Below are 10,966 nucleotides of genomic sequence, written 5' to 3' on the forward strand. Positions count from 1 at the left end.
TGAAGACTAAGTGAGAACATAATCACAATACCTGTTACACAATAAACACTGGATTAAATGGTAGCTGTTATTACTCAAAAGCATTCTTCTCATCAAGTAGGTGTTAAGGCTGCTATAAATGGATATCCAAAAGAACGCCACGATATTCTCAAGACACTCTGAAATAAAGAAGTCAATGTTTGAGATTTCCCTGGCAGTCTAGTAGTTAAGAATTTGCACTTCCACTGCAGGGGCATGGGTGGCTTCGATCCCTAGTTGGGGAACTAAAATCCCATATGCTGCATGCAGCAGCCAAAAAAACCCCCAATCAAGTCAATGTTCAGTATTCCGAGTTCTCCTCCTGTAAACCTAGAAGCTGGTGACCACCCTGGTCAGTACTCTTGGGATATCACTGAAGGCACAGAATAAACGACACACCCAAAGGTGAAAACCTACTTTGCACTGACACATCACTACCTTCACTAAAGGATCAAAATATGAAAAGGGAATTGGCTGTCTTCAATGAATTTCATTTTATTGTTTTTTATTCATATATTTCTTATTTTTAAAACTCATCAGAAATTTAATTACTTAGTAAATGCCATTGGCCACAGTCTTGTCTAGAGGACCTAAGTGCCAACCTCAGCATCACAATGTCATCATAATAAGGTGGAGAACTATACAAAATATGCTGTCTGAAAATGTCAAAACAGCAGGAAATTCTAGGAGTGTGGAAGCCTGGAGAGCACTGTTAAATAATCTTGCATAAGTTCTATCATATAACTTTCTTGAATAAAATTAAACATTTAAAAAATGGTCAAAAAAGTTGAAACTCAAAAATTGATTTCTAGGCAAGGTATGCCAGAAGATACAGCAACTGATTCCAAAACAATACATAACACAAATCTTACAACATTAATAAGCCATTTCCATATTCTAAAAATTCCTACAAAAATTTCCCAAATTTCTTCAAAGTACTGCACCCAGAATGGAAGTTATTCTCAATATACACATTTATTTGCATACTTAAGAGACTTAAGATTCAGAGGGAAAGGGAAAGTACAGTACCTCAAATGGCCAAAAAAATTTTTTAAGTCATTTTACTAAGTCTGCTGATATTCAGAAAGTGAAGCCATCCTAAAATGATGATGTTTGCACAACACTGTGGATGTAATTAAATCTGTCATGAAAATCTTAAATCTGTCATGAAAAACATTGGGAAACTGTGTTTTACTCCATGCTGAAAAAAATTTTTTCATAGCCCAATATGTCCAGATTAAAACCACTACTGTATATCTGAAAAGTGAAGGATCTATGCCAACACCCTTAGGAAAAAGTCTCTCCCTCCCAAACAAAAATCTACTATAATAAGCTAGTAACTATTTAACAAGTTAACCTGAAACACTCACCTGGGCTAATTCCTTTAAACCACAATTAACTCTTTAACTTTCATGACAATAATGGAGAATAAAGGCCTCCACAAATTAAATTCTAGAAATAACCCTTTTATCCCACACAGCTCACTCCTTCACCCCAGTTACATCAGGGTCATGCCTTCTCTCCAGAAATATAACCAAGGTTTCACGACTATTTTTCTAAACTTTACTCTGAAAAGGTAAAGCATAGCTTAAAATTCAGAGAACTCAGTTCTCAAAGAAGCTGACACTATAACTATCTAACTAGGTACCAATGATAATAATAAACTACCAAAAGCTAATACTTCTTGCTTTTAAAAGCCCGTGCTAATAACGTCTGGCTGGTCACAAGTCACACCACCAAAAGGCCTTAAAACCATAAATTAGTTCAAGTGCACTACCAACAAGAGAAAAATGTTGAATTAGAATGTTAAAATGAGTGTGAAAAAACTTAAACTACCTATAACAAGCACACTATCTAAACTTAGCAAAAAGTAATACTACTTGTATAGTTTGGTACCATTAATGATCACCTCACCCACAGGATTTTGACCCTCAATTTGATCTTAACCCAAGGTTATTTTAAATCATGCCCCCTTTTATCTTCCTGCTTTGTTTTTACTGCAAATCTCATTGTTAACGTGCCACTGAGTAATTATGCTATGACTTGAAATGCACTACCAAGCACCGCTTTCCATGGGCAATTTCTTTTCAAGATGCTTTGCTGAGCTCTCAGTTTGCCCAGGATTTAGTCATACAGGATGCCCATACATTTTAATGAAGTAGCATGGCTAAACATCATGTAATCAGGACATTTACAAGTCAAAAGTTAGGGGTACATGGAGTTTAATGACAGGCAAGCAACTGGTCCAAATGCTAGCATGTTAAGAAAAAGTTGTAAACCCACCCACCCAAACGATTTAGTTTAGGAACTTACACCCCACATTTCTGTGACATCTAACATAAGGCTGGAACAAAACCAACACTGTCATCTTTGCTATTCCTAAAAGCTGTTTCTTCTTTAACTAAAACATTCTGTCCTCTACACAAGGTATAGAATGGGCCCAGCAAGAGGTCATATAACTAAAAGTAGAATTAACTGGATTACTCTTCTCCTATACTACAACATTGATTGCATTAAAATAACTCTCCTCAGCAAACATATTTACAATAAAGTACAAGTGCCTTCCGTGTCACAGAAATTTTTAAAGTACGGATCCTACTGGGGTAACAGCATTTGTACTTTTATCCTACATTATTTTCCTTTACGTAAGATGGATAGGAATTTGACTAGCCCACCCCGACAGTGCACTGGCCCAATAACCCCAGGCTGGAGCAAGAAGCCACGTTTTACTCCGGCAGACCATTTCCCCACCCCTCGTTAAAATAATGCCTGTGGCCACTTGAGACTTCCCCAGCCGAGTTCCAGAAACTTGCAGGTTTAAATGGCCAAATTGGAACCAACCAGGGCAGCTGTCATCTGAAACTCAGGAAAGCGGAGACCAGCCAACTCTGCTGAACAAGGCCGGGTTCGGAGAGATGTGGCGGGGCCCGTCGGAGGGAATACATTAGGCTCCCCTCCCCAACCCCCCCCCCCCACCCCCCATCAGTTCGCTTTCCTGCAACCCCAGCGCCGCCATCCTGTTCCTGAATAATTAAACGGGCTGGAGAGGGAGCGAGGGAGCCAGAGGCAGTTTCTGGGCGAGTTTCCCCAGCCGAGGCGGTGGGGTCGAGAGGCCGTGGGCTACCTTCCCGGAGCGCGGAGTGCTTTTCTGGGGCGGGGGTGGGGGAGTCAGGGAAAAAAGGGGGCGACCCGGAGGCCGGCCGGAAGCGGAGCGCGGGCAGTGACGTGGAAGAGGGGATGACAAAGGGGCGCGGGGGCCCCGGCCGCGAGGCCCGCAGGGGCCGGGACAGGTGGCCAGGCCCGGCCGGGAACAATGGGGGGCCGAGGCTGCCCCCTGGCGCTCACCTACCTCCGGTGCCCTCCGAGTTCTCGTTGAGGCTGCCCGAGGAGTCGTGCTGGGCGCCCACACACCCGCCCATGGGGGCCCCCGGCGCCTCGTCCGCCACCTCCGGGCGCTCGTCCGGGCCCGCCGCCGCCTCCGCTTCCTCAGGCGCCGCCGCCGCCGCCGCCGAGCTCCGGACCAGCGCTCCGCTCCGCTCGCTCGCCGCGGCCCAGCCTCCGCCCCCCTCTCCGCTCCACCCACCGCCTTGGCTCGGCCCCTTCCTCCGCGCCCACTTCTACCTCAGTCCCCGGGCCGCCCGCCCAGCAGGCCTGGCCCGCGCGCCGCCCTCGCCTCCGGCTCGGCCCCGCCAGGCTGGGGCTGGCCCATCCCGGGCGGGCCGCGGCGCCCACCTCACGCCTTCACAGCCCCGCGCTCCCGCGTGCAGCCGAGCCCCGCGCCGGCGCCCCGCGGCCGCCAGACCCCATCGGCCCCCGCCCCGCGGCGCCGCCCTCCGCATCTAGGCCTGGGCTCCGCGGGGCCCTCCCGGAAAGGCCGGGGGGCGGGGCCGTGGGAGGCCGCGCGCTGATTGGCTGCGGGCGGGGCCGCGGGCGGAGGGGCGGGGCAGGAGGCGGGGAGGCGCGGAGGGGATGCGAGGCGGGCGGGAGGGGGCCCCCGAACCCGAGGGAACGAGGCGGCTGGGGGTTCCGTCCCCGGGAAGAGGCCGAAAAGCGGGCGTGGAGGAGGGAGAGGGAATGAGCAGAGAAAGCGATGGAGGGGGAGAGAGCAGGACAGACGGAGTAAAAGTGAATAGGAAAAGTGGAAAGGGGAGAAATCGAGTTTCTGACTCCTCCTCCGGCGTCCCCTCCTTCTGGTAGAAGCGGGTCGGGAGCGGGCGGGGGTGGCGCACGGAGGAGTAGTGATGGAAGGCTCGCGGGCGGGGTCCCACGTACCCAGCGGAGGGGTGCTCCTGGCTGAAGATTGAAGTGCACCTTGTGGATTTGTGTAGAGTCCAGTGGGTTGCTATCCCAAGTCCTGGCTTCTCCTTGCCTGTCCCATCCCCCTGCCCCCCTGCAATCTCTGTGCCCCATTACTAGACGTCGAGGCGGTCTTTGTGGTTGCAAACTGGACTGAGATTACAGAGGCAAGGCATCCGGGGCTGCGAGAGATAAGCGTGGACCGTAGTTCAGGGGGGCGTGGGTTTGTTTCCTTCTCACAGGATTATTCAGACACAATGCTACTTCTCAAGATCCTGCCTTTAAGGGCCCTAAATCGTCCTTAGAACAAATTGAAATATAAATAAGTAAAATACCCCGCTTTTTCTAAACTAGAATTTGGTACACTGACCACGCCCGACATTCTTGGCCGTTCGCTCTCCCAGTCTGAAGCCAAACTGTTAATGGTCCCTTTAGAATTGTGCTTCTCGCCAGGATGCCTTAAAATTTTTTATCACCTGGCTTGGGTCTTTCTAAAGCTTACTTCTGCCTAAGAGCTGTTTTAACTATCTGCTCCATTTTTATAATCAGATTTCTTTTTTTAACGTCCTGGGTCAGCCTTTGCTTAGCATTAAAGAAAAATTTTCAAGTAAAATACCTAGGAAAGTGGCTCTATGCAGCTTGGAATTTGCATTTAAATATATTTTCATACACTGCTGGTAGGAGTGTAAATTGGTTCAGTCTTTTTGCAAAGCAATTTGGATTGCAGATCAAGAGACTTAAAAATGTTCATACCCTTTGACTCAGGATGGGAATGTAGCTCACAGAAACAGTCCAAAATGGAGGCAAAGATTTCAGTCCTTGTATTCATTTGACAATCAGATTAAAACGAATGTCCAATAAACAAACAAAACCCTATACTTACATGAAAACAAAGTGCCTTGTGAGAAATAGAAGTCTGCTATATTAAATTTATACTGACTGACAAATGAGTGTTGTCCTAGGTACTCATGAACATTCGAAGAGCTTATATACAAGTGACATCTTTATGAGTTTTCAGAGGGTGCTCTGATATTCAGGTACTGTGTCATAAAGTCTTCTATCTGATCATCCTCAGCTAAGTATTCACATAGCCAGACAGACATCACTTCATCACTTCCCAGAAGGAAAGAAGCTGCATACTGATAGCTTCAAAGGGATTGCTTTGTCCTAAACTTTGCTCTAAACCAAGAAACCAAGTCCTGTCGGACTCTGCAGCCCCATGCACCATAGAGTCCATGGAATTCTCCAGGTCAGAATACTGGAGTGGGTAGCCTTTCCCTCCTCCAGGGGATCTTTCCAACCCAGAGATTGAAGCCAGGTCTCCCACATTGCAGGCAGATTCTTTACCAGCTGAGCTGCAAAGGAAGCCCAAGAATACTGGAGTGGGTAGGCTATCCCTTCTCCAGGGGATCTTCCCACCCCAGGAAGCGAACTGGGGTCTCCTGCATTGCAGGAGATTTTTACCAACTGAGCTATCAAGGAAGCCCAAGGAGCACTGAGAATTTGGCAGCTGAGAGGAGAGAGCAATGCCATTGAGAAATCCTTAGCTGTGGATGTTCTCCACCTTGCTTTTATCTTAAAACAGAGACACAGATTCCCAGGAGATAGTAATAGGGCTGCTAAGGGCTGGATCATGGAAAAAGCAAGAGAGTTCCAGAAAAACATCTATTTCTGCTTTATTGACTATGCCAAAGCCTTTGACTGTGTGGATCACAATAAACTGAGGAAAATTCTGAAAGAGATGGGACTACCAGACCACCTGACCTGCCTCTCGAGAAACCTATATGCAGGTCAGGAAGCAGCAGTTAGAACTGGACATGGAACAACAGACTGGTTCCAAATAGGAAAAAGAGTACATCAAGGCTGTATATTGTCACCCTGCTTATTTAACTTTCATGCAGAGTACATCATGAGAAACGCTGGGCTGGAAGAAGCACAAGCTGGAATCAAGATTGCCAGGAGAAATATCAAGAACCTCAGATATGCAGATGACACCACCCTTATGGCAGAAAGTGAAGAGGAACTAAAAAGTCTCTTGATGAAAGTGAAAGAGGAGAGTGAAAAAGTTGGCTTAAAGCTCAACATTCAGAAAATGAAGATCATGGCATCTGGTCCCATCACTTCACGGCAAATAGATGGAGAAACAGTGGAAAGAGTGGCTGACTTTATTTTTCTGGGATCCAAAATCACTGCAGATGGTGACTGCAGCCATGAAATTAAAAGACTGTTACTCCTTGGAAGGAAAGTGATGACCAACCTAGATAGCATATTAAAAAGCAGAGACATTACTTTGCCAACAAAGGTCCATCTAGTCAAGGCTATGGTTTTTCCAGTGATCATGTATGGATATGAGAGTTGGACTGTGAAGAAAGCTGAGTGCCGAAGAATTGATGCTTTTGAACTGTGGTGTTGGAGAAGACTCTTGAGAGTCCCTTGGACTGCAAGGAGATCCAACCAGTCCATTCTGAAGGAGATCAGCCCTGGGATTTCTTTGGAAGGAATGATGCTAAAGCTGAAACTCCAGTACTTTGGCCACCAGATGCAAAGAGTTGACTCATTGGAAAAGACTCTGATGCTGGGAGGGATTGTGGGCAGGAGGAGAAGGGGACGACCGAGGATGAGATGGCTGGATGGCATCACTGACTCGATGGACATGAGTTTGGGTGAACTCCGGGAGATGGTGATGGACAGGGAGGCCTGGCGTGCTGCGATTCATGGGGTCGCAAAGAGTCAGACACAACTGAGTGACTGAACTGAACTGAAGGGCCCCACAGAATCTGATTTCTGACCTATACTAGCTATATGACCATAAATTTCTGTATAGCTCAGTTTCCTCACCTGTAAAACTGGGCCAGTAACAATGCTGTAAACCCTGTGGGAACTCATTAACTCTCCTCTTTACTCTGCTCTAGCATGATCTGTCTAAACTTACTGTGTGAACCAATCCACTTAAGATAGTCTATAGAAACAGGCCTTCTGTGTGTGTGTGTGCTTTTCTAATTTTTAATAACATCTTTATTAAGATATAATTCACATTCCATATATTTCATCAATTTAAAGGGTAGGATTCAAGTAAACAGTGGTGCCACTGTGGAGAACAGTATGGACATTGCTCAGAAAATTAAGAATAAAACTGCCATATAATGCAGAAATTCTACTTCTAGGTATTTAAAGAAAATTAAAAACATTAACTTGAGCTGTATGTACCCGCATGTTCATCGCAGCACTATTTACAATAGCCAAGGTATGAAACAACCATAATGTCATCAATGGATGAATAGATATAGAAAACGTGGTGTATATATACAATGGAGTATTATCCAGCCATTAAAAAAGATTTTGTCATCTGTGATAACATGGGCCTTGAGGGCATTCGCTATGTGAAATAACTCAGATGGAAAGATAAATACCATATGATCTTATTTATATGTGAAATCTAAAAAAAAAAAAAAAAAACGAACTCATGGAACAGCTAGGCGGTTGCCAGAGGCAGCAAGTAGGGTGTTAGCACAATGGGTGAAGGAGTCAAACAATACAAACTTCCAGATATAAAATAAATAAATAAATCATAGTGATGTAAGTCACCATAAATCGTGCATGGTGGCTTTAATTAATACCATATTGTATATTTGAAAGTTGCTAATGGACCTTTCATACAAATGGAATCATATGAAGTTTTTTGTGACTGGTTTCCTTCATGTAACATGTTTTCGAAGTTCATGTTGTAGCATGTATCAGTACTTCATTCTTTTATGACTGAATAATATTCCATCGTGTGGATATACTACATTCTGTTTCTCTATGCATCAGTTGATGAGCATTTAAGCCATTTCCACTTTTGGCTATTATGAATAAAGTTGTTATGACATTCATGTACAAGTTTTTGTGTGAATGTAGGTTTTCAATTGTTCTGGGCATATACCTAGCAGTGAAATTGCTTGCTCATATGGTAACTGTAAGTTTCTGAGGAATTGGCAAACTGTATTTTCCAAGAAGATTATACCATTTTATATTTTCATTAGCAATTTATAAGAGGATATAAAATGGTGCAGCCATTTTGGGTATGTAGAATATCTCATTGAGAGTTTAACTTGCATTTCTCCAATTGCTTACAAAGGTCCATAGAGTCAAAGCTATGGTTTTTCCAGTAGTCATGTGTGGATGTGAGGTGGACAATAAAAAAGGCTGAGCACCTTTTTTATTAATGCCTTCAAACTGTGGTGTTGGAGAAAACTCTTGAGAGTCCCTTGGACAGCAAGGAAGTCAAGCCAGTCAATCCTAAAGGAAATCAACCCTTGGATTGGACTGATTCAATGGAAGGACTAATACTGAAGCTGAAACTCCAATACTTTGGCCACCTGATGCGAAGAGCTGACTCATTTGAAAAGACCCTGATGCTGGGAAAAATTGAAAGCAGAAGAAGAAGGGGACGACAGAGGATGAGATGGTTGGATGGCATCACCGACTCAATGGACATGAATTTGAGCAAGCTCCAGGAGTTGGTGAAGGACAGGGAAGCCTGGCGTGTTGCAATCCATAGGGTCACAAAGAGTCACACAGGACTGAGTGAACAACAACAAGAATATCTCATTGAGTTAATTGCATTTCCCCAGTGACTAATAATGTTGAGTGTCTTTTCATGTACTTACTGATTATTGGTATATCTGCTTTGGGAAAGCTATCTACTGAGATCATTTGCCTGTTTAAAAATAGGATTATTTGTCTTTTTATATTGAGTAATAAGGGTTTGTCATATATTCTGATAACACATCCCTTAGCAGATATATGATTTGCAAATATATTCTCCCATTGTGAATTATTTCCTAATTTTGTTGATAGTGCCCTTTGAAGCATGAAAGTTTTAAATTTTGATTAAAAGTGTATGTTACTGGGACTTCCCTGGTAGTCCAGCGGCTAAGACTCCACACTCAGAATGCAGAAGGCTTGGGTTGGATCCCTGGTCAGGGAACTAGATCCCTGGTCAGGAAACTAGTTTCCAGATGCTACAACTAAGAGTTCACATGCCACAGCTAAAGATCCTTTATGCCATAGAGAAGACTGGAGATCTTGCATGCTGCAACTAAGACCCAGCACAACCAAATAATTATATTTTTTTAAAATCACAATTTCTCAGAAATTCTGATTCAGTAGGTCTGTGGTGGAGTCATGGAACCAGCATTGTTAATGCAGGCATCAGGCATTTCCTGAGGCAGTTTGGTCCACAGATGGAATTTCAGAGAACACATGTTCTTGACAAAACTTGATTCTCCTTATTCCTTGCCAAACTGTTTTCACTTTAGTCTTTTTCATCCTCTAGAAATGGCACTATAGTCCATCCAGTTTTTCAAGTCTCGAACTTGAGAGTTATTCGGATTCCCCCATGTTCCTCACCTCTTGCACCCAGCCCATTATCAAATCCTTTATATTCTATCCATTAAATATATTCTGAATCTCTGCTCTTTTTCTCTGTATCTGTTGCCACCATCACCTCTCACTTTGGTTACTATAATATTCTCCCAACTTGCCTTCCTGCACTCTTTCTTGCCTCCTCCTATAACTCATTCTTTAGTCAGCAGCCAGCATGATTAAAAAAAATTTTAACAACAAACCTGCACGTACTTAAAGTTTATAAGTTTAACAAATATATGCGCCTGTGAAACCATCACCACAATCAATATATTCATTCATCACCCCCAGAAGTTTCTTCATATCTCTTGGTAATCCCTGAGTGCAACAGGTGAGGAAGACAGTGAAATCACTAATAACTGAAGTTTGAGACTTGAAAAATTAGATGGACTATAGTGCCATTTCTATAGTCCAATTTCTGTAATCCTTGTTTACTGTGTCTTCCAAGTCACCTGTCCCCAGGCAACCACTGATCTGCTATATGTCACTACAGATTACTTTGCATTTCCCAAAAGTTTCTGTAAATGAAACCATACAATATGTACTCTCTTTTGTATGGCTTCTTTCATTCAGCATAATTACTTTGAGACTCATCCAGATTTTAGGGTTTATTCCCTTGTTTTGTCATCCTTGCTCCTCGTGTGTGCTAAGTCGCTACAGTTGTGTCCAACTCTTTGCAACCCTATGGACTGTAAGCTCCTCCTCTGTCCATGGGACTAGATTAGGACACTGCACATTCACCACCAAGGGGCCCAGGTTCAATCCTTGTTCAGGGAAATAAGATCCCAGAAGCTGCCTGGTGCAGCCAGTTAAAAAGAGAGATGAAGAGAGTAAAAATAAAAAGCAAGAGTCCAACCCGGGGATCCAACCCAAGTCTCCAGTGTCTCCTGCGTTGGCAGGTGGGTTCTTTACCACTAGTGCCACCTGGGGAGCCATCTCCTTGTGCAGGGGCCATGCTAATCTGCTTTGTAACATTCCAGTTTTAGTATATGTGCTGCTGAAGCAAGCACTAGGGTTTATTCCTTTTAAATACTGAGTAGTTTCCCATGGTAGGGAAATGCCAGTTTGTCCAATCACTTGTTGAACTTTTGGGACGTTTCCAACGTTTCATGATTACAAGTAAAGTTGTAAAGTCTATGTGTAGGCACATCTTTTTCTTTTTACTGGCTAAGTGCCTAGTAGTAGAATGAATGGAACATATAGTCATGTTTTTATGTTGTTGTTTTTAAAGAAGCTACCAAACTAT

General features: G+C 44.1%; 1 protein-coding gene and 1 pseudogene across 1 annotated transcript in view; both read right to left on the reverse strand.

Annotated features, from left to right (window-relative positions):
* The window catches only part of UBTD2 (ubiquitin domain containing 2), a 58,638-nt gene extending 55,164 nt beyond the window's left edge, over positions 1-3,474 (reverse strand). Inside the window, exon 1 of the mRNA XM_052659258.1 lies at positions 3,368-3,474. Within this exon, the coding sequence (XP_052515218.1) occupies positions 3,368-3,437 (70 nt within the window). The 5' untranslated portion in view covers positions 3,438-3,474. The remainder of the gene's footprint in view (positions 1-3,367) is intronic.
* Positions 3,475-10,657: 7,183 nt separating this feature from the next.
* LOC128066303 (uncharacterized) lies at positions 10,658-10,730 on the reverse strand (annotated as a pseudogene).
* Positions 10,731-10,966: the final 236 nt, after the last annotated feature.

This window comes from Budorcas taxicolor, chromosome 20, assembly GCF_023091745.1.
Source record: "Budorcas taxicolor isolate Tak-1 chromosome 20, Takin1.1, whole genome shotgun sequence".
NCBI lineage: Eukaryota > Metazoa > Chordata > Mammalia > Artiodactyla > Bovidae > Budorcas > Budorcas taxicolor.